Source organism: Trichoplusia ni, chromosome 14 (assembly GCF_003590095.1).
Source record: "Trichoplusia ni isolate ovarian cell line Hi5 chromosome 14, tn1, whole genome shotgun sequence".
NCBI lineage: Eukaryota > Metazoa > Arthropoda > Insecta > Lepidoptera > Noctuidae > Trichoplusia > Trichoplusia ni.
In genome coordinates this window covers 2,488,814-2,512,461 of record NC_039491.1, presented here as the reverse complement: position 1 = coordinate 2,512,461, position 23,648 = coordinate 2,488,814, and the positions used below count along the sequence as shown (strand labels likewise).

Sequence of the window (23,648 nt, the reverse complement as noted above, 5' to 3'; positions counted from 1 at the left end):
AATCGATTTTGTTTGCTTGTATTTGGCACTTTTGTTTTGGCGTGTCGTAACGTATATGTTTATTTGGTTGCATCGCCTTGTTTGCCGCACGCAGCCCGGGGAGGAGCATCATTCGATGAGTGTAAGTAACCCGCCTTCGCTATGAAGCATCTTTGCACTGCACTTACAGTACTGGGGGCGTACCGCCATGTTTAAAGCAACGTTTATCTTAGAGTATTGCGCTGCCAGGCTTCTACAAACATAATAACATTACTTTGAAACCTGGTGGTAGGTCCCCTGATCAAATTTATTGGTGGCTGTATCGAGAATTATAAACCGCAATACTTTGCTTTTATACTGCATTAATATTTGTCCAACGCCTTGCCTCATATTTCCAGCTGCCACTAAATTTGCATAATACTATACTAAACGCAAAATGCACGTCTTATTAGATACTTAACATACATTTGCATCTGTTTCGTGTTGTTTTGAAACTAAACTAACAAAACGCATTATCCTTCAATTTTATTGCAACGTGAACTGTTGAAGCACGCATAAGCGAAATAAGATAACTTCCTTATAACAAGGTAATGTTTCAAGACATATATTTTTACATATAGCTGTGTTTTCTTATTATCTATTTAAAATACTTCTATATTATTACACCCTCTATTTATTTGTTACTTTAAATTTGCACTTGTAATAATTATTTATTCTTGGAGTTAAGAGATAATGACGCAAAAGACTGCTCGATGGTTTAGTCGTTTGTGACTTCATGAAAATGAATGTCTGAGATTTATATAAGAACCTGTCTCTTTAATGTTGTTGGCAATAAATTATATTTTCATTACAAAGTTATAGTTGTCTTAACGTCTGGTTTTAGTATTTTCATAATTTTATTGTATATTTCTCTTAATTGTCTTCCTCGTTTTCACTTTTACATTCAATTCTATGTCTTCTCACACAACTTTTAAAAGAGTACATAAATATAAGTAGTTTATTAAAGATTAGACATAAATTGTACTGAATAAGTTATGATAGATAAGAATAGATAACCTCGATTGATTGTGTGAACAAAACAAACGAATGACTAATGACAGGTACATTTCGGCTATAACTTGCCTGTGTTTGTATCTATCTTTGTGGGTATGATTGCTTATTATATACGCTCAAAAAGATGGACTAATTTCGTTGATTTTTTTTATGGAAGTAACTGTTACTTATGTTCAACGTCCTGTTAGTAACCTGGTTGTGATCTGTGTTCCACGCTACTTTTGTCCGGCTATATCTGACATTTAGGCAGGCGAAGCAATGAGCAACAGCTAGTCTCTTTATAAATGTCTTAATTTGAACCAGAGTCAAGACCCTTCTATATTCCATATCATCATTAAGTATCGAAAACTTCGAAACCAATATTTGAATGCACGTCATAAAAAGAGCCAATAATTTTATTTGCTATATTTAGCTAAAATATTGTTGTACGTACACACATTCATTGAATATATTTCCTTTATTCAAACATAAACATACTTATTACATTTTTAAATATGCATATAAAAACAAAACAAAAATACAATACAACATAATATTTAAGAATTGAATATATATTATTAATATACTTAAATAGTATATAAATTGAATGGATTAATCTTGGGTTAGATAAATGAGTGTTGTGTTACATTCAACAACAAAATGATGTTTTTATCATAACTATAATTTTATACGTAGCCAAGCCCTTTCAAATGGTTATATTAATAAAGATAAATGATTACGTGAATTGACCTACTTTTTATTCAAATATTTAATTAATATACACACCTATTATGTTATACAATATTGATAAAGATAAACTTGTTCTCATCGTTAGATCGAAGCCAATTAATAATTACTTCTGAGTGACAAGTGACAACACAACATTTTTAATTGTCGTTTTTAGTGTAATGTATGTTTTTTATTTAGTTATTAGGAGTGGATTTATTTATGTAAAATATACAAAGGTTACTAGATAAAAATGATATTTGAGTCTATCTTGTCTGTAAATAAATATTCGTTATCTTCATCGATTCAATTTTCAGCAACTTTTTGGGTTTATTTAATGTTACAACGTCTTTTCTCTTTTAGATTTGGTGAAGGTTTTTCAATAATATGTAAAAAAAAAAAGCTTTAACGTCTGTACTAAAGTAGTTTCAAATAAAATTCCGTTTTAATAAGCAATGTTTGAATTTCATAAATTCTGGTGACGGGTTCCAAACATTTAAGTAACGTTTAATTAATAGTAATATAATGTATCTTAGAGCGAAACTCTCGACCCGTTGCTGGCGGCGTGCGCGGAAAGCCCCGCGCGCGGCAACGGGCGCCGCCCCCCCGCCTCGCCGCTGCACCCCGACGCCTGCGCAGAGATGCGCCGCCAGATACTCTACCTGCAGGTCAGTAGACGAACTACTACAGGGTGAACCTGTAAAAACTCTTCACCTATAGAAAAACTCCAACTAAATTCATCAGAATCTCAGAGAAGCGCTTTTGCGCCTATCGAAATATCATGCCTTAAATACTTACATAGTTTTTAAGTTACGGGACTCACAATTTCAGCTCTATTTATTAAAAACTCCTGTTTCATTTAGACAGTGACGCATGATGAGTTGTGTGTCTGTCAGCAGTCGACTTAAGCATGCTGAAAAGATCTCACTCGTCTTTATTGTAGAAGAAAAGAAATGTTCTTCAGAACGAATGCTACAAAAATGCAATAAATAAACCTTTCCTATCGTCTTAAATAAATGTGTGCTACATATAAGATTGTTTACGGAATATCTCACGATAGCGATATGAGCGAATTACTTGAAATGTTTTTTTTTTAATGTTGATAGCGAATATAGTCATAATCTAGATAGAATTATAGCCAATTAGTTAGAAAAACAAAGTGTGTGGATAAAAATATGAAGCGATTGAAATCCAATATGATAAAAAGCATAAACAAAACACAAATGTCAAAGCGTTTATAAGTTTCAATTAATTTGAAGCATCAGATAAGAATTTATCTGATCTGTCATTTATCATACGGCGAAAGCTGTGGGAGTTGAGTGTGAGAAGGCGACAACAATGTGTAAAGCGATGCGCTAACTACCTCTTAATGTATACTTAAGTCAAGTCCTTAGGGCGTGCTGGTCCACAACGATCTTCACCTTAGCAACCAGTTCTTTAACAATACTATACTAAAGAACACAACTAAAGAGAAAGTCTAATCTAATCTGGTCTCAATCACGCGATAATTCGTGACATCCAAATATAAAATCAAGCATTTCTTTTTAAGTTGAAGTATGTTATTTTCTGAATGCTTGAAATTATTTTAAGAGCAAATCTTACAATCAAAAATCTAATCAAAACTCTTCAAAAAAGTTAATGAAAGAAATAGGACCGGGGAAAACCGTTTGGATTACAGTGGGATAGTTTGGGCTTACAATAAATAATAGCATTTCTTAAAGCAAGACTATTGCTGTCACCCTTTCATAGAGGTAATGCTAGAAAGATTTCCAGAAATCACTGCTAAAACTAAAACTAAAAAAAAACAACTCATCAAGAACTCCTAAAAATATACCTAAAATGTTCGTTTTCAGAGTCAACTAGAGGAACGTGACCGGTTAGTCCGCGTGCTACAGCAACAGATGTTGCGTATGGCCGAGAGCCACGAGCCGCGCCAGGACGACACCTGCAACGTCGCCACGCAGACCGACCGGGTACGTACACACACAAACACCAACAGAAATAAATAAATAAGCAAGGTAAACACACATAATGAGATTAATTCCATTGCACACGTTAAGGCTTAGCTCAATCTCCAGATCACATAAAAAACAAGAAAGCACAATAGAAGCTTGATGGGCTCAAAGCTGCTACATAGCAAAGGCTGTTTTTTTTTATGACTTATGGGTTTTGGCATTTCGGTCGATTCGATCCTATTGGTTTTTCTTCTGGTCTGGGGTTGTTCCGGATATTTACACTGGTACTTTGGTTCTTGATCACTGAAGCAGTGACGACAAATGACGACGATGAAATAAGAAAAGCGATTTTTTTTCTTCACGATTCGACATAGAAAGTAAACTGAATAAAATTCCACATTTTGCAGAATAAAGTTAGCAGAACGAAATGAGTAAACTTGAAATATAACATGTCATAAAAGAAAGTTACCTCAAATTCAAACAAAAAGCAAATTCTTGTGTGTTTTATTTCAGTTGCGGCCGCCGATGAGCTCGGCGTTAACGAGTTCTGACAATTCCGGATTAGTGAGGTAACCACATGCTAACTAAATATAATGAACACTTGTTACAAACATTGCAACACTATCTGCTTCTATGTATATCTCATACAACTCCACCACTGTCTATTAAATTATTCATTTTAATATCCTTTTGTACCACTGATATTCACCCTTTTATTTATTCCACTATCTATTCAATATTTTATTTATTGTTTTAGGTTAATCTTCGCTACAATAAAGTCCATTTTACATTCTCTGCACTCAAATATCATCCTCATGTACATACCACCCATGATCCCCTCATACATATCACAGTACAAAGACCGTTGCTCATCCCTCGTACAGAATACCTACTACAAAAGTCAAGACATGGTATCGCATTTCAACAATGCCAAATGGATCATCATTTTCAAAGAGTACATGACTAAAAAAATGACATTTGCACCAACATCCATGTGTAGAGTCACCTTAACATTATCCCCATATTTCACTGGTATATTTATTTGATTTCATTTAAGTGTAAGTATTGCAAGAAGAACTGACCAATCATCTGTGTACCATCTATAATTTGACATCATTATCAGGTCCTTCAAAATGTTCATTTTGTTTCTAATTCCTCACATGCTGCTTTAAATTCCGAATTGGATTTTCATTGAAAATTCCCATCATATTGGATATTGGATGCGGCAGTTTCCACTTGGGTGGTGGGAGGGTTCGTCCGTCGGATCAGGTAGCGTGGCTCGACTGCTTGCTCGCTGTGTGCCTCTTGTGTTCCGTCAATGTGTTGTGCTTACTGCATCTGTTGTACAAGACCAACGAGGACGGCGTGTTCCTCGTCTCTGATAGGGACATCGACGACTATTGCTACAAGTACATCAAGTGACGCAAGCCGCTAGTTTGCATGAAGATTTTACTATATGATGCGGTAATAGGCCTAACATAACAAATTGTATATAACTACGTAATGTGCCTAAGCGTTTCACTGGGAGGCTTAATTTGTCACTTAATAACGCAATAAAAGAAGATTTTTTTGATTGTGAGATTAACGGTGCTGGTATTATACTAAGCATGGGTCAGTGAGTTGGTTATGAAGCACGGCACTATTGGCACGTACTGGTTTGGCGATCAATAGGCTTGGTCCAAACCATTAGTAACAGTTTTTGTGTTGTAGGTGTGATTGTAGGTAGTCGTGTGCGTTTTTCCTCTCATTATTTCATTATATATAACAACTTGCGTTATTTTGTAATATACTATGATTAAGAAACATGTCTCTGTGTTACACGCTGCCCGACAGAACTTAAAGGTGAGGTTTTACACACTTGCACAGCTTCCACTCGAGGTGCCTTTCCATAAATACCAATACTTATTCATGTAGTTTAGGTGTAGCAAATAGTCAAATAAAAAAACCCGCTGTCTCACTTCCAGATTCTGGCATGTGCCTTAAATGTATATAACAATACTTCCATGTTTCAAATACCAAATATAAAAATCCGTCTCATTTTACAGTTGGAATGAACAAGCTAGCGTGAGGAAGCTGCCGTCTTACAGTGAAGCACAAAAGACTAAGAGACCTGTTACCAACGGGACTGTGATCAAATGCCAGTGTGGTGTTAGGAAAGTGAACGGACACAACGGAGATGACAATGTGACAGACAAGCGGACTGACCCCGTGCACCTGAAGACCAACTCCCGCGTCGGAACCAAGTACTTGCAGGCACTCGCGAACAGTGAAACCACCCGGCGGTATATTAAAAGAGATTCATCTGTGGGTGACAAGACTGATCGTCGCGCGTTGTACTCCAACAGATCTCGTTCTATAGAGAACTTTCAGAACCAGTACACAAGCACCGAGCGTTCGCTCAACAGGAGTGCTGTCATAGAAGAGAATCCGCTGATGAAGCACCACACGTCTTACGGGGACCTGTACAACGGGCGCATCAGCAGCAAGGAGAGCGTGAGCCCGAGCCTGACGGGGCAGTCCACGGACACGGACTACAGCTCGGACGGCGGCTACAAGTCGCTGCCCTCCTCCATCAACTGCAACGTCTCGCCCAAGAAGGTCAGCGGCATCCCGAGGCGGTCCATCGAACAAAAATTCATTTCTACCAAACATGTCAAAGCGAGCGCTATATGAGAATAATTCTGTTTATGAGTCAGTTTCCTCAATGTTGTGATATTTGTTTTTGAAATCGATTGCTGAGGCTGTAGGCAAGTTACATTTTCGCTCCAATGTTTTAACAAGTCAAAGTCACCTTACTTGTCGAATATATCTAAATATCATTCCCATACATTTAAAGTTTCCGACGCGATGTAACATTGTCTGCGCCCTCTGGGCAGACATGGTCGGTCAGTGTATCTGCTGTAGGCTTCATGTAACTGTTGATTAGTTAAATTCATCTGTTGTTGAATGTGCGACGTCTGTCCGGAGTGTGGCGGTGTGTGAGTGCGACGGTGACGTCATCCCCGTGACGTCACCACACCCAGCGAGTCGCTACAGCTACGCTTGTTCGCATTTATTTCCACTCATCGTAAAGCTAATTAAGTAAGCTACTTTAGTTGAACGATGCCAAATTATATCGATGTTATATTTTCATCTAATGCCGTGTAAACATGAAAATTGATTTTTTCTTACTTTGACGTGAAATTTAGTATTTCGTAAACCGATGCTTTGTGCATTTTCTTTTTACTCTTCAAACAAACTTTGACCTCCTGTATTATACAGTTAGTGGACTACCTTAAACGGGAAATAATTTTGTAGATTTAATTTACAAATTTGTATACAGGCGATAAAAATATCTTAGATTTTCTATGGTAGACAAACTAGTAATTAAAGCTGTAATATGTGATAAGAGTGGCTGTAAGATCTTACAATATTTAATTTAATCCTACTACATGATATCTTCCCTATAAATAATCACTAAGTAAGTATTTATTACTTGTGTATCGTACGCCACACAAATTTATGAATGTTTTACGAATTATTGTTTGCTATGTAAAGTTATTTAGACAGAGCTGTGTAGGTATCAAATAGGTACAAACATCACTCGCTTATAAGGCATTTTAACTATCCAGATGTCATTTTAAAGCATTTGTCAAATCAATGTTAATGTAATTTAATGTTAAAATTAGTGGAACATAATCTTGTGCAGAGCCTAACATTATCCTATATTGATACCTAGAAGATATCCCAAATGTAACAGATGTATTTCTATTGTGTACTTATGGCTACTTATATCGATCAATTATATTGCGCTATCCTACGTTACTTATGTAAGTTAAGCCCACTAGCTTTAGTAAAGTTTATTTAACTTAAAAAATTGAAGTTGTTTCAATAAATAATTTTAATTTTCTTCTGTGCTTTATTACCTATTTTGCATTCTGCACAAAAATTATGGATCAACAAACCCCTCGACAATTACTAACTAAAGTATTACCTAATATTATAGTTACAGTTAAATGTAACCGGGTTCAAACCCCGCATAGAACAGTTACAAAAAAAACATCCATAATAGTACTACCATAGGGTGCATTTTTGAATGCCAGAAATTTCTTAAGAAATAAGCAGTACCCTTGTACATAATTTGTGTGTGTACATAAATTATTAAATAAAATAAATAAAAAATATTCTTACAATTATGTGAAATCACATTCATAAAGCCCACAAAAGAAAGGTCTCGCTGGGTACCATATTTGGGCCTTTACAAAAACAATACCATTAAAACGAAGTATACTAGGGATTAATATCTATGCTGGTATTAGCCATGACCGAAACCCTTTTAAAACAGTAATACGAAGGGAAGATGGAAGGGTTTTAATCCATAATCGTATTGGTAAACATAAGTGTCTGGAACGTAAATCACTTTTTCCCAATTATTTATTCTAGGACAAGACTGACCTCATTTAAAAGGCAATCCATATTCCCTTTTATAAGGGTAAAAACGACACCATATCACTGAGGTTCCATTGTCCGTTCTTCCATCTGGTCGTCCGTTCGAGGCTTGTATCTCATGAACCTTATAATTATACCTATGCTCTTGTACCTATGTAAATTGAAATGGATTTAATTTCTTTGCCCTATTTGTACGGTCAAGTCTGGTTGAGGCTGATACAGGTTCGTAGAAAGTAGCACGAAAAAGGGGAGGCCTTTGCCCAGTAGTGGGAGGACAAACATTGGATGGTGATGATGATTTGTAAGGAACACTCAGTATATTGAGTCTGACTTGCAGTTGACTGGAAATTAAAAAGGAAGTAAGATAATAAGTCAATGTTGATGAAACACAAATCACCAAAGCAGCTAAAGAAAAGCAGGTACCTCGATGATTTTTATTCTTTTGGAAACAAAGGTAACGCAAATCTTTTGTATCTTTTATGTTCATACTTCGGTCAGGTAAGTGTCGGTACCTCAGACCAAAAGTGCTAATGGAGTGGCGCACAGTCTGGGCGAGCGATTTCATGATCTCGGCTTGAGGTGGAGAAAGAAAGAGTGGGTAAGGACAACTCCAACCTAAAAAAAAGTAATTTGAAATATAAAAGTGATAAAATGTATCTTATTTGCAGATTTTTTTTTATTTCCTCATTTTGTGTCTTCGGCTTATGTCGAACCTTTGGCGTTTCACCAATCATCGAAAAAACAGGGCTATTGTTCATTAAATATTAAACTCTATTCGCCCTCTTCCACCGACAAGCAAGTAATAATACTGATTGACATACATAAGCGTTACGTATCAACCTACTTACTATAAAATCTCATGTCATAGCTCACGACACAATCACCTTGTTTCTATATTTATTAGTTTTACAATAACTGGACATTGTTAGTGTTTACATTTGGACCTTGGACGTCAAGTCGATAAGCTAGGGAATCACGTCTTGTGTGGCCGGGGCAGCGATGCCCGCTCATGATCAGTCAGTCGCGAGACTTGCGACCCGCATCGCGTTACGCCGCTACAAGCACCGGCGCGCGTTCCAAAAACTACAAATTCCGTACCGAGGTGCCAAAACAAATATCGGACTTTATTAACACTCTGATGACTTGAAGTTAACGTTAATATTAAAGGTTGGTGCATTTATATCTGGTTCTATTCACGTGTACTTCATTTGCCGACGATATTTCGAATTGAACAGAGGTTTTAAAAATATTTGAATTTAAATTAGCAGCTTAATTTAACGTCTTATTTAGAATTGTGCTACGATTTAACAATTTAATATAAAATTTACTAATTAAATGATGACGAACTTACATAAAACAGACATTAATTACTTTTTGTAATAAAAAGATGTTCAAATAACAACAAAATATTTCAACAATGACTACAATTTGACAACTCAATAAACAATTCGTATAATTAATATGTGAATATGCAAATAATTTTAATTTAATTTCACCTACAAAATGTAGAGTCATTTGCATCAATGTTTATCGTGATAGACATTTATTAGAGGGGTGCGTTAGTACATAAAAACAATTAAACTTTACATAACGTATTACAAAGGATGAGACACTAGTTGATAAGTTCATTATCGCGTGCAATAGGGTCACTGGTGATAGAGAGTGTCAAGACGGTGGAAGTCCGCCTCCGCAATAAATATTTTCGTGATTGTACCGTTACAATTAATTAGCATCGTATTTTAATAAACAATTACCAGTAAGTAGACTGTTATGAAGAGCTATTGTTGTCATTTATGACTGATCTCTGCTGGGAACAATAAATAAAACATTGCTAATTAGTGCTATTGACTTCTGGTTAAATACTCTGTGGACTCGGCGATAGTAGATTGTTTTTTTTTGGACGTTCCTTGTTACAGCTTCTCAGTGGTACACTGTTGAAGCTTATTTTTTGTCGCTTTTAGTGAATATAGCCCATGTAAAAACAGGCAGCGTGGAGACCCCTTTTTTCTGGGGTAGAAGCTAATGTCTTCAATACAAGTCGTATATGTCACACTTCCACCGACTAAAAACACCGCAGGCCCTTCTGCTTAAGCCAGAGTAACGAATCGCTCGCGCATGCTCTGCGTGTCTGGCTGGCTAACTATGATACCAGCATAATCTTTATCATCATCATCATCCACACCTCCCACTGCGGGGCGTAGGCCTCCCCCTTCTCATGCCAATTTGTACGGTCCTGTGCCAGCCTCATCCAGACTCGATCCGAAACTCTTGATATAATCTGAATAGCTCCTAGGTATATAAAATACAAGATTTGGAGTGACCAGCATCGTACATGCTTTCAGTTTCTTCTAACATTCTAAACAGTAATTATGTCACCCTATTTAAAACATTACGGACTCTAACATGACGTAGACGATATTATAATTATTTGCTTACGTTAAACCTTGGCTGTACATAACTCCTTACAATTCCTTGGCCAGTTTTTTGACATTGACGACTCTGTTACCTGGCAACGTAATAAAAATAAAACGTTGATTTCGTAGGTTTTAATTTTAAAGTATTCAAGTTCAAATAAAAGATTAATCTTTAACGAAAACAACCAGATTAAAATACCAAAGTTTCAATTAATAGTTCGTCATTAACCAGTTTCAAAAACAGCCTCTGAATTTGAGATACACAGGTTAGTAACACAATTGGAAATTATCTACTAGACAGACCATTATATAGATAGGTAAGCATACTTAGATATAATTTGTTGTATTTAGTAATCGTCTAACACAACGACAAAATCCTGAATCAGAGATTATGATAACAAATTTACCTTAATCTTGGTCGTTGACCTCCATTGTTTTAATTGCCTTCTGATACGATAAATAACCTACATATTTATTTATCTACAAGTATAACCAAATTACTACACATAACTTCAAGTTTTCAACCGGCATAGTCTCTTGCAGCTGTTAAACACATACGCGGAAGAAGAGAGGAGAGAGTGGCCAAGAAATGCGACATTTGAGGCTAGAAATAACAATAATTTTATTTTGCTGTCAAAAGCCTGAACCATATGTTAGAATTTCATCCAGAAGAGCCGGCACAGGCCGTAACAGCCACATAGGCTCTTCCTCTCGCCCTTTCGCCATCTCTTCCTCTTTTAATTGTTCTTTATCTACTGAAAATAGTTCAGAAAACCTGAAAATTAAATAGTGTTGGTTACTAAACTACTATTAAATGATTAGTTTAGTAATTGACATTCTTAGCCTACTTTCGAAACCTAACAAAACAATCGTAAATTTTTAATACGTGTTCGTATATTTTAACTTTTGGCATTTAGTTAATGGTTCATTCAAAATGAGTTTACAAAAATTGGTACTCCCTAAAACCTGGGGCCCTTCAGCTACGTTTAAAGCTAATATTGTCGCGGGTTTATAAAAGAGATGCCGCTCTACACCGTCTATTACGCTGTCTCGCTTCCACAACTATAATAATACTACTTTAATACATTTTTTAGTCCAGAGGATGTACCTCCTCTAGACTTACGATAAAATTATTAAACCTACCTTCTTTATCATACATTTAAATTTTGATGTCTATTATGTAAACTCGATTACGTCCATCAACATTTCACTAACTCTAGCTACAAAAGCATCAATTTCGGCTAAGAATCGAAACTTTTCGATTCGGTTTTATTTGGGTATTAAAATAACCTTTCACTAAGCGAAGTGAAAGTGGTCGCAAGTCGTCGCGTCGTCCGGTGTTACTCAGTTGTCTGACTTAAGAGTAGAGTAAGCAACCTTAACCTAGACACTTTATTTATTATCTGGTTGTAGTCAGCTATTTTGTTTACGTTTTTGCCGTTCCCATAAGATACAATTCCATTTTGTTCCTATTGCTTTACTCAACATTTAAAAAATAACTATTTTTATTTTTACTACTGTTGGCCTAAGTTTTTCTTGCTACAATCTCCTATCAGTAAAATTTTGCCTTCTCGGTATATTTAATAATAACTAAGCATTTTTTTTAGGTTTTAGAAGCGGAGCAAATAACGAAAGGAAATAACATTATTTTAATTTAATTTATTTGTATCGATATTTTGTGAATCTGTAGCACTCTACAAATTAATGAGAATAAAAAATGATTCACTAACTATTGTAATTGATGCATGATGTAAACAATACGATTTGTTATTATTTGGTAAACTGAAACGGACCTAGATCGCGTTATCTAAGTATTAATTTATTATGTCTAGAGTTTGGTAGGTAATAAAAAGAGGCAGGTCAATTTTTTATGAATATGTATTACATCAATCCGTTATATATTACATGTAAAAGGCGCGAATCATCATTTGGCAGCAATAATGGCGCAATTTCTTGTATTCGCTAGATACGCGAATTATCGACCAGTCCCTGTGGCATGTGTGGTTATATTTCTATAATGGTTAACGTTAGTACAAGGCATTCAGACTTATGGAGATGACAAGTCAAAATCACGTATTTAAGTATTTTAACGTTATTTACTTATGTAAACTATTGTTGAAATGCAAGTTGTCTTCAGGAGCAGGCTGTGGAAGAGAGATAAGGCTCTACAAAGCGTAGTGCCGCTATAGTGTAGTGCTCTCTTTTTTCCAGACGAAAAATTAAATGACTTTCTCCACTTTTAATGCATCTTCTTCGATCCCTTCTGGCATTTAGGAAATATAGTTCGCGAGTTTACTTGATCTAGTCCCCTTTGGATTTTTCTTTAAACAGTATATTCTATACTTGCTTAATCCTTTCTACACATTATTCGCAGTAGGTAGGTTATAAAACTACTAAAATGTTTACCAACATAAGAATACAGTTTTAACACACTGCTCGCGAAATTTCGTAACACGCATCGGGGTTAATGATTCCATTCGAATGCACACGAAATTACAACAAAAGTATCTATTTAGCACTTTAGGTAATTACTTTATTATGTACGAGAGGACGGAACAAGGATCCAACAACAAAATAAGTATTTACGGAATATTCATGGAGTTTCTTGTCGATTCTTCCCAGCATAAAAATGTTTTTACATATTATTTTCATTAACATATCTTTGTTTCAATCTTAATGAGTGTTAATTGCTATAATCTGTTGAAATTTAAGTTCGTTGAAACTTTGTGTAGCAACTTGCGATGGTCAAGTCTCAATTTGCCAAAGGTTTTCTGGAAGAAAACTCAGAGTTGAATAGGGATGATACCTGGGTATAAAAAGAAAAAATCTCATTAGTCCCTCAGTTAGATAATTGAAAAGTATGACTGCTGACAACTAGAATGACAAAGATTAACAGTTTTAAAGTTTAGGAGAAGGGGCTTCTGACGTAACGATATGGTAAAATTTATACACAATCGTAACGTCACGCGTAAGTTTCATTCACTGCAATTTGGTCAATTTATGTTTGCAAAAACATAAATTGTTATTGGTATTATACAAAAAACTACAAGATGGACACTGCAAAAAAAATTGTCATTATCCCTATTGTTAAGTCAGAGCTCGCCTATGTAGATTTTATTTCAACTTTGAAAATTTAATTATATGCAATTAAATGTAAAATAACTACAATTTTTATCTCGCATCCATAGCTTCCGAGTACTTTCTCTGACGCATGATACACATTGAATCATCGATGCATTTGGATAACAACATTATAATTGTGAGTGTGCACGTAAAATCTACTCATTTGAAGTAAATATTTACGATTAGGCACGGTTCGCTGCGTCGCTCATTTCTAAACTCTTGATAACGACTGGTAATGCATTAGGACGTGTAAACAATTATTATGACGTCATATATTTAATTGTTTATTATATTATTCGCTAAATTCAACAATAATTATGTGTTCTTGTAGGTATTGTTGATCGGCCAGATCCGGGAAACGAAATTTGCTTTGAAGAGGTTGAGTTAAACGTAGTGTCCGAACTACAAGCAAATACTGGCACATTGGTTAAATCCATTTGAAATCTTTATTTAAATCATTACTACTTGACTTATAAACACTAAGGTGTCGTAAGAAAGTCACGATCCCTCAAAAAAACTCACAATCATTAACGTCAATAGAAAACACGCAAATATATGTACGGATATATATGTAGATCCAAGTCAAGTGAATCGAGGAGAAATATCATTTCCATATATTAAGGCATTTCCTAGTGTCGTTAATAGGTAATAAAATTGTAGAAATATCACTGGGCTAGTGGGGCAGATTCATATTGCACAAAAAAACGTGCACATATTCACCTTCTTCCTTTTTAGATTATTCTAGAAGTAGCTACTAATACTAGTTAGTGCTAGACACCAAAAATCACACTAATAAACTCTTTAACTTTGTCTAGTTATATTATAAAGTGTTATGTTAATTTCAGGTAGCAGTAGCTACACGTCCAGGATGATATCGGCGCGGCAGCGCAGCCTGCGCTCGCGCATCGCCGAAGAGTTCTTCACGTACTGTGCCTTCTGCGTCGCAGTGTCCATCTTACAAGTGTTGGCTTTTTCTTACGTTGGTAAGTTTATATATACGTGATTTATAATTTTCGTAATGCTATGTCCCAATTGTCATGGCGGCGCCTCGCTTGCGGTTTTATGAACAAGATTGCAGGTTTGACCCCAATATATTGTCATTCTAATAGTTAAAGTTACTCTAAGCCACCAAGGAAAATAAAATGAAGGAAAATATTAATGAAATTTGAATTTTAATCTTTCTCTAAATGAAAAGATGCCTTTGCCACGAATTCGGACACTTATGTACTTTTATAACAATAAATAAATAGTAGCTATAGTCTATAGCTAAAGAAGCTAATGGGAAGGCAAAGTTTAAGAACGAGTCATCGACTGGTATTGATTGATTTCTATTACCTTGAACATCAATAGAATTCAATCGCTACTGATTTTATATTCATTGCTGTTACTATGCTTCTAATTTAATTTACATCCTTGTAATTTACGTGTTTCAGTGGTGCGGGCTTGCAAGTGGCTCTGGCTGAAGCTGTTGTCAAGCAGATACCCTCATTTAGAGTTCATAAGGACCGACACAGTACGTTCGTTACTAGACACGCATAGAAACCAGGGTATTATTAATGTACTGCTTTCTATAAAAGGTACGTAAACTCACATTTAAATTTATCTTTCTTTATTATTTTTAATGATGCCAAAATGTAAATTACTGGGAGTAAGTGCAAAAAAACTTTAATGATTGATTTGTAAACTCGATAAAGAAAGATAATTTGTAAGGTTTTTTTGGAAATACTTCCTAAACGTCGACTTTTTCATTCATTTCAACGGACGTCTTCTTTCAGAAACTAAGATATAGTGAAATTTTCAGGCACTTTCGATCCGGAAGAATTGAAGCACCATGTCACAGAGCACGTGATCAACAAACGCGATAAGAATGGTGACCTGATGTTCCCTCGGCTGCGACACGTCTTGGTGTCTTGTTGGGGTAACTACGCGTGGGATCGCCACGCCCCATTCCGACCAGAGAACCACTTTGTGATAACTGGCGCCGTATACAGAGGGCGACAAGTCGGCGAGAATAATATTCAGGTAAACACACCAAGTATCTAGCTGTATCCATGAACTAAATTCCGCTAAGTAGCATTTTATAATATATTTGAGTCAAGATTCTAATCACAATTATACAAGTCGACACCTAAGGGTGACATATATGTAGGTTTTCTGCTTTTGGTCAATAACTATGAAGGTTGATCCAAAACAATTAAATATTAAGTAGACCTAAAATTCTCAGGATAATTTAGTTATTATAAAACCATGACATGTACTTATGCATGACTGAATACATTAAATACCACTTAAAATATATATTTCAGGAGTACGTCAGTGAAATCGTCTCCAAGTATCTGCCGAGTGACCAGTCTCCGTGGCAGTATGTCATAGTTTCCTGCGTCGGACCAGAACCTAAATATTATGTGTTGGTCCGCGTACACCACCTCTTGCTCACAGGGAAGAAGTCCATAAACATCGGCGACCTTCTCTTACTGGAACAGCTGAACCCCTCGGACAGGATCTCTGCACAGAATGAATTCGCGCAACAAAGTCCTTTAACGAAACTGTTCCCTACACCTTCAGCGATCCCAGAGCTATGGGGCAAGCTAAACGAAAACCTATCCAACTCTTGGAACGAATTCGTCTCTGAGTATGATCCGGTAGAAAGTCCTCGAGCCTTGAAAACTTTGCCAGGAGCCTTCCATGTAGCTGGGTTGGTATTAATTGCCACAGTTAGTGCGTTAAGAGAACTCAATAAGAAGTCTAACGGTAGAGACACAACCTCAGAAGCCCCAGTGACCGCCCTGACACTCTTAGCAGCAATACAACGAGAATGTAACCGAAGGAATTTGACAATACCAAAGGTAACTAGCTAAAGGGATAGTATTTTAATTAAAGTCTGATTGCAGTGAATAATAATTTATTTTTTTCAGATTATTTTATCACCTCTTGTTACTGCTGATCCGAGGAAGTGGCCTGGGCTGGTGTTCGGTGCCGCATACACTTCTATCCGGCAATTCTTCACAATGCCGCTGAAGATACGCAACGAGATAGTCGCGTTAAACGAGTTGAGGACTTGTGGTCACGTGAGGCAGCCGGACACTCTAACATGGAAGTACACTGAACTGGCTCAGCTGTGTTTGGGGGCTTTTGGCGAGGTTCAACGAGGCGTGCTTGAGGTGTACCGCGCTCCTGCCAGACTGTGGACTGATATTGTTGGCGCTGATGATGGAAAGAGACATCTGTTGCAGACTGTGTCGCTGTGTGGACGTAAAGTGAGATTACATCCTTTTAATAGATTTAAGAACGTAATCGGCAGCCGACAATGCTTTCTGTGGGTGAACTACAAAGTTGAAATGTGACATTACCAAACTAGACTATATTTATCAGCATGTATCCTAATTTATCAATTTGCTTGCAAGCCTCATTTATCCTCGTCTTGAATCTTCTCATATTTTTCCGATATGAAGGTTACAGCTTGCTCCCGGCCGGTCCCACGTGCTGGTATCGAGCGCGCGGCCCGTGCGCTGGCCGTATCCCCCACGGACATCGCCCTGTACGCCGCCACCGAGGCCCTCCGCGCCTTCTTCGAGCAGGCGCAGGCCCCGCCGCCCGACATCGTGCTCAGCACCGCCCGCGCCGCTCACGAGGACTTCCTCTACACCTTCGCTGAGGGCAACGGCAAAACCTATAAGAAGTCCCAAACTGGAGGTATGTAACTTGAACCTATATTTTACTGAAAATTAATTACGTACTTCATAAAATTATCTGAAGCTCAATCCTCTTTTTTTAATTTTTTGTTCTAGGAATGGTATGTTTACCTCTGGCTCTGGGTGCGAGTCCACGTCGAGTGTCTGCAGCAGTGGAACGCGCATGTGAGCGCCAGCGGGCCCTGGCGGCGGGCTGGGCCGCGCAGGCGCGCTGCGGGGCGTTGACTCGCGCGCTGCCTTCACCACTCGCAAGACTTATCCTTAACGTCGTGTCTCGCCGATACGCGTTATCTTATGCAGAGATTAACGCGCCGGTGAATGCGCCATCGCGACGAACTCTCTGGGGTCATGACGTAGACGCTGTCGTGTACTGGCGCCCGCCACAGGCAAATATAAGTAAGTACACAAAAGCAAAAATTACTGCTTTTGATATGGTCCACATAATTTCCACCAATGATCTTGAAGCGACCACTAATAACATTTTTTCTTGACAGGTATGTCACTGACGGTCATTCAGTATGCGGACACGGTACGTCTCGCAGTGATGGCTGACGCGCGACTTGGACCAGCCCACACCATCCCGGCCACACGTTGGCCCGCCGCTATAGAACAGCTCGTCGCCAAAATCGATCAGGAAATCGCCAAGATAACCGCCAGAGCTAACCTAGCAGCTGGAACTGTGCCGGTTATTATTACTCCAGAAGAATTGCCTAGTACAAGTACAGATGTCGTACAAACGCCTGAAGAGGAGCATGACTCGGGTATTGACACATTGAGGCCTCCAGCGACGGCGGTTGTTAGCCCGCCTCCAATGCGACGTCGTATAACCCACAACTGAGGATTGCAGCTTAACACAAGCCAGGCAAATTGTGCGTCGGCTCGGGACAAACGGTCGGCTTCGACTACTTAGCGAGGAGTGGTTGTGATTCAGTGAGGGAATTCCCTCTACGAGATTGTATAGGAGATTGAATGATAACTTCTGATTGGACGTAGACAACGTCAAGTTTTAGACTTATTCGAAATGACTGCTAGTTATAAGTACTTATATTGTTAATAATGTGCTGTTTTATGATAGTTAACATTTTCAGGGATATGGAATGTACTTACTTCGAAGTATATGGTACCAAAGTCATACTAACAAACTGTGATCGTGGTGATGTCAACTATTGTCAATTCATTGTTGTAATTAAAAAAAGTACAAAATATAATCTGTTATTTGATTACTCAATCTTCTTATTTTCAGTAAGTCAGTTGCTACTAATTAGCTCATAAAAAAGATAATGATGCGGACCGGCTTCGAACCTATGACCTTTGGGCTTTGTAGTCTGACAGGCTATCCACTCACTTAGACTATGCATTAAAAAAAGGTAAAGAAAACTACCAAGATCACATCAAGGACTTTAATGATTATATAATTCAAGGCAAGGCGAAATAGCAGCAAGAATTTGACCCTAGAATTTTTTTGGTATAAAACTAGTAATTAAATTCTACCCTATTAATTCAAAACGTGAATACGAAGGAACGTACAATTTCTATTTTTCAATCATGTATTAGTGCAATATTGGATTCTTTGTCACCTCAAAAAGCAAAAACAGAAAGTGAGAAAGAGATTTTAAAAATCCAGATTATTCTTAAGAAAATTTTCGAATAAAAGCGTAGTATGATAAAGAAGTCCTTAATATCTGAAAATAAAAAAAAATGCCGTAAATACCATTAGTCAAATGACTTTTGTTAGCTCACGTATGTCTTTGGCTCTGGTACATTTTAGTGCCGTATTCATAACCCCTAGTGAAATAAAGGTAGAAATAATAGAAACTATCTTTGCTAACTCTTGTAGGCAGTATTGAAAATATACCTCCTTATAGTACCTTTCGTGAGGATGATTTACGCACACGTATATACCGGTATTGCCGGGTCGACTCACGATTGGTCACGAATGGGTCCGAAACTAGTCGGGATATCGCGATAGATACGCGCGAGTAAACCGTTGCATCATTAAATTATGGCAAATTTGAATAAATACTACTGAACGCGTGTGGTATGAAAAATGGAAGTAAAGGCAATCCCCAAGAGAGTCATTAAAAAGAATCATGCTCGTGTCAAACTGTAGTCAAGCATGATCATGTAGTAGCCATACATGAGCCACCCACCGATGAAGGTCACAATGCTATTGGAGGATAATAATATCAGTTTTGCATTCACTTTTCCTCTGAATATGCTTTTAAAGTTGTTCTTACCGAAGCCATAGTCGTCACACCGACCTTGACCATGCCCCCAGCTTTCACGTGTATCGGCTCCTGCACTCTGATCAGGAATATGAGGACCGTTTTTCGGTTTTTCGTATCCATGTACTCCCACGGGACGTTGTATACCGCATCCTTTAATTTTTCACTCTGTGGAAAGAACGCTTAAAATATTTCTCGTTTGTTTTACCAAAAAACTCGTACAGGAATTTAATTCGTGTGTCACGAATACGCGGGGTTTGATCCCGCGAAACAGTGGTTTTGGCGATGTGAACATTGTGAACTCAACCACTCGGCTATCCAGTTATATTGTTAATATAAGTATACTAGCTGACCCAGCAATTGTTTTGCCGATTTTTATTTTCTATTTGTTTGTATTTTTAATGCCACATTATAAAAAAAATAAAAACAAAAATATCATCCATTTTTTTAGTGTGAGCAATCCTTATCACTTAGGGGTACGAAAAATAGATGTTGTTCTATTCTCAGACCTACTGAATGCGCATCTAAAATTTAGTAAAAATCGGTTAAGCCGTTTCGGAGAAGTACGGTAACTAACATCGTGACACGGGAATTTTATATATTAGAAGATGTACTCTTGATGCAAGTTTACGCATGAAGTTTCTCGCTTAGAGCTAGTCTCAACTACTGAAATATTATTACCATGGAACCGATGGATTCGAAGATCACAGAAATTAAGATCAGCTCTCCAAAGATGATCGTAGTGACTGGAATATAGCGTGTGAGTGACCCCAACGACTGAAACATAACATGGAAATTATTACCTGAACTCTTTAAGTGATTAAAGTTAATGCCGTGGTGGCCTTGCGGTTCTATACATGGCTCGGTGTGCACGAGGTGCAGGTTCGATCCCAACACATTTAAGCTACCCTTTCTAATTATTCTAAGACACAACTGACAAAAACATAGATTACAAATATTAGGCAGTGATGTGGCATAGTGTTCAATGCTTCTTACAAACCTTTCCTATATGCAAAGAAGCCTGTACCCTGCAGTGGGACGTATATAGGCTGGTATTTTAATATTGTCTAATTAAAGTAGGGCCTTCAAAGTATTCTCTATCTGTTGTGTTATATAATGGTCTATAACTCACCACATCGGAGCACTGCAAGAGCAACAGACATCCAGCGACTTGATGGAAGAAATAGTAAAAACCCAGAGAAAACCCGAATGCGTCTGACATGCGGTTCGTGAAACTAAAAACAAAATTAGGTAATTAGAAAAAGCTGTATAAAAAATTTGGATACGTATTTTTTCTTAACGCTGTTTACTATTTGTGCAATAGGTGTGACAAACATAAATTTAAATTAAAATAGATACTATATTTATTGTTTCTGGAAACCATCTGAAAGACTTTTTAGATTTTTCTTGTCTAGTACCCATACCTCACGACATTTAGCTTTACTAATTAATATAAAACAAAAGACATACTTCGAAATAACCTTATGATGCTCAATGCATTCCTTCAATTGAATAGCAACATCTTCTAGTTCTGACTTCGAGTACATTTCAGACCCTACAATAGTCGCGTTGTGGCATGCTTTGTTAGTGTCTGTTCTCGCCGCGGCCGGGCGGGGAAAGGAATCCAGATTATGAATTAGAATTTTGAAGTGACCCCATAAGTTGAAGATCATCAGACATAGTAAGAGATCGAACGCGCAAACACAGCATCCACACAGTGATGATGCGTACCTGTAACAGACTCGTTTTATCATCAGGATCTTCCGTACCACGTCGTTTGCCATATAAGACCTCCATAAGTATGTATATTGTATAATCGGGATCGGTCCTGTTTCTCCTAAGACCTCTACTTTACTTTACTCTATGTATAATCTGGTCCTTGTTAACAATAAATTATTATTAAATTATTATCTTCACATCTGTCATGAGCTTTTCCTCGTTCTAATTAATCAGAGGTAAATTGATTTTTAGCTTACCCTCCGATAATAGCTCCGGCAATGTATCCATCAAGAGTTTTCTCAAAATCGAAAGGATACAGGCAATAGACGGAATGCTGGAACGAACCGTTTACGAGAGGACCTGATGTTTCAAAGTAACCAGCTGCGTAGTTGCAGTACATAGGTATTACGTTACACAAGACGACAGCAAAAAATGTAATGCTTAACAAGTAAGCTGAAAATATGTGAGATACGATGTGTAACCTCTCGTGTATCTGAAATAAAGTCATTTTTGAATTTAAACAGCATCTTATAAACATAAATTGTAAAATTTTGTTATCTGAAATGTTTGTGCCTTTAGTATATTATTACCGATTGAATTAGGTATTTACTTTATAATAATTCGGAACTGCAACGTCATGGGCCCTTGAAAAAAAATTTATGACTTACTTTTTTCGCAAATTCCGATGTCTCTTTAAAATAAAACAAATGTATTTCCTGGATAAAATACGCTGCTGCTTTCCGGTATTTTTGGGAGAGGCACAAGTCGTAAGACCTAAACTGAAAAATGAAAAGACACATGAGAAACGAGAATCTTAATAGGTGCCCATCATCACTATCAATAGATAACACTTACCACAGTTAATAAATTCATGAGCAACAGAATGTATAAATTTCCCAACTCAAAAAAAGTAAATTTGTAAAAGTTAAGTTTCAAATAACTTATGCCCGAAATAAAGAACGTTACGGACAACCCAGTGTTGTAGTACGCAAAACCCAAGCCTTCAATTTTCAATTGTTTCTCTCCAAGTTCCTTACTTGGCCAACTGCTAATGACTCGGAGTACAAAACGGATCCATTTCATATATTGATAGTCCATGGGACTGTTCATGCCACTGAAAAATTGAAATAAAATAAAATTTCCTGTAAATAGGATAGACGTCATCCCTTTTATAACGTTATTCCAAACTAGCTGGAGTCGACATTTCCCAGCTGGATAACCCGAAAAGTACCGTCAAGACAAGGTCATCGCCGCTTTTTAAAAAGTCCTGACAATGCAATTTTCTATAATGAGTAAAAAAATGCAGTGGTTTTCCTGGACTGGCTTTGGAAGAAAGACCAAGATCAATCTGAGCAGGCTTGTCCCAAGTCAAGCGGTACGTATGCGCGAGAAAATGATTGACCCCATGCAGCTCAAGCATTTTAAGACACAACTCGACTCATGAAAATACCGCCGGTGCCACGATAAAACATGTCAGGCAAAAATTACTTAAGTAAATCGCCAGCATTATATTATTGATACAAATAAAATAGACCGACTAGATTAGTGGGAAATTTAACGATTTAGAGATAGTCCTCTCTAGCATTGCATGAGTCCAGAAAGAAATTTACGATCATCAAAGACTTACGTAACGGCATCATCTACGTTCAGAATCTTTTTCAGATTTTTTAGGGTAAACATATTTCAGATTCAAACAATCTTCTTCGTACCTTTCCAGTACCATAAGAAATGATGCAAATTGAACGTTATGCTATATATTAATTCCATACTCACTTGTGCTAGGTAAGTTCAATTAAAGTAATAACTTCAATTAAAACTGACAACTTGTTATTAACCTTTCGTCAAGCAATAAGAAGAAAAAGAGAATTGAATATGAGGTTAGTTTTATTCCTGGAAATTGCTTAAAGAAAGTGAATTTATTTTCACGCGCCTACACGTGCCTGTTTTGCTAGAATGAACATTTTTCCTAGAATGCAATATGCTTCATAATCTTCTGTAGGGTCTGTCAAGGTCCTACATGGCAAACGTACTGGGAAATCAAGGCATAAGATATATATTTGGTAAAAGTCCCTGAACTAGCAACACTTCCATAGCGATGGTATCGTTTATGAGTAAATAAAACCCACCGCTGTTCCTAACTTTGCCCTTTGTATGCCGGAGCCACCACTAACCAGCACCCAGCCTAATGGCCACAAAATAGTAGTTTAATTTGCTTTTTTGGTTATTCCAGGCAGGAATAGTCTGGTGGTATGCAGGACTACTAACACAATGGTCTCGAGTTCTACCCTCAGCACCGTCTTTTCACTATCTATGCACGGGCTCAAATACCGTGGGGTCCATTTCGACCCGCGGCCC

General features: G+C 37.2%; 3 protein-coding genes across 17 annotated transcripts in view; 2 read left to right on the top strand and 1 right to left on the bottom strand.

Annotated features, from left to right (window-relative positions):
• LOC113500869 overlaps nucleotides 1–7,423 on the top strand; it is an 87,134-nt gene extending 79,711 nt beyond the window's left edge. For 11 of the 12 annotated variants that reach the window (XM_026881775.1, XM_026881777.1, XM_026881776.1 and 8 more), the window contains 5 exons: nucleotides 95–121; nucleotides 2,274–2,405; nucleotides 3,591–3,710; nucleotides 4,206–4,261; nucleotides 5,738–7,423. In XM_026881775.1, coding sequence (XP_026737576.1) covers nucleotides 95–121; nucleotides 2,274–2,405; nucleotides 3,591–3,710; nucleotides 4,206–4,261; nucleotides 5,738–6,365 — 963 coding nt within the window. In that variant the 3' untranslated portion in view covers nucleotides 6,366–7,423. The remainder of the gene's footprint in view (nucleotides 1–94; nucleotides 122–2,273; nucleotides 2,406–3,590; nucleotides 3,711–4,205; nucleotides 4,262–5,737) is intronic. The other variant, XM_026881780.1, reaches the window with a different exon arrangement.
• A 1,679-nt stretch (nucleotides 7,424–9,102) lies between these two features.
• LOC113500874 lies at nucleotides 9,103–18,551 on the top strand. Of its 4 annotated transcripts, none has more exons than XM_026881788.1 (10): nucleotides 9,428–10,800; nucleotides 13,989–14,083; nucleotides 14,503–14,640; nucleotides 15,091–15,234; nucleotides 15,459–15,679; nucleotides 15,964–16,503; nucleotides 16,573–16,914; nucleotides 17,110–17,350; nucleotides 17,446–17,745; nucleotides 17,844–18,551. In XM_026881788.1, exons 3-10 carry the CDS (start codon nucleotides 14,526–14,528, stop codon nucleotides 18,185–18,187), a joined length of 2,247 nt encoding a protein of 748 aa, XP_026737589.1. In that variant the 5' UTR covers nucleotides 9,428–10,800; nucleotides 13,989–14,083; nucleotides 14,503–14,525; the 3' UTR covers nucleotides 18,188–18,551. The 4 variants fall into 4 exon arrangements, with proteins under 4 accessions (XP_026737587.1, XP_026737589.1, XP_026737588.1 ...); XM_026881789.1 differs by lacking the exon at nucleotides 9,428–10,800 and adding an exon at nucleotides 13,723–13,793; XM_026881786.1 differs by lacking the exons at nucleotides 9,428–10,800; nucleotides 13,989–14,083 and adding an exon at nucleotides 9,103–9,287.
• Nucleotides 18,552–18,628: 77 nt separating this feature from the next.
• Nucleotides 18,629–22,772, bottom strand: LOC113500885 (odorant receptor 43a-like). Its single transcript, XM_026881808.1, has 6 exons — nucleotides 21,551–22,772; nucleotides 21,045–21,305; nucleotides 20,707–20,809; nucleotides 20,256–20,351; nucleotides 19,587–19,742; nucleotides 18,629–19,031 (listed from the first exon to the last, which is right to left on the bottom strand). The coding sequence occupies exons 1-6, from the start codon at nucleotides 21,829–21,831 to the stop codon at nucleotides 18,981–18,983; spliced, it is 948 nt and encodes a 315-aa protein (XP_026737609.1). The 5' UTR covers nucleotides 21,832–22,772; the 3' UTR covers nucleotides 18,629–18,980.
• Between the last annotated feature and the right edge of the window lie 876 nt (nucleotides 22,773–23,648).

Coding starts and splice junctions, on each gene's coding strand:
- LOC113500885 (XM_026881808.1), bottom strand. CDS start 21,831: ATGTTTATAAGATGCTGTTTAAATTCAAAAATGACTTTATTTCAGATA. Junction 21,306..21,550: donor GCCGGAGCTATTATCGGAGG/GTAAGCTAAAAA, acceptor AGTCTGTTACAG/GTACGCATCATCACTGTGTG. Junction 20,810..21,044: donor CATCATAAGGTTATTTCGAA/GTATGTCTTTTG, acceptor TTTTGTTTTTAG/TTTCACGAACCGCATGTCAG.
- LOC113500874 (XM_026881786.1), top strand. CDS start 14,526: ATGATATCGGCGCGGCAGCGCAGCCTGCGCTCGCGCATCGCCGAAGAG. Junction 16,504..16,572: donor GGAATTTGACAATACCAAAG/GTAACTAGCTAA, acceptor TATTTTTTTCAG/ATTATTTTATCACCTCTTGT. Junction 17,351..17,445: donor TAAGAAGTCCCAAACTGGAG/GTATGTAACTTG, acceptor TTTTTGTTCTAG/GAATGGTATGTTTACCTCTG.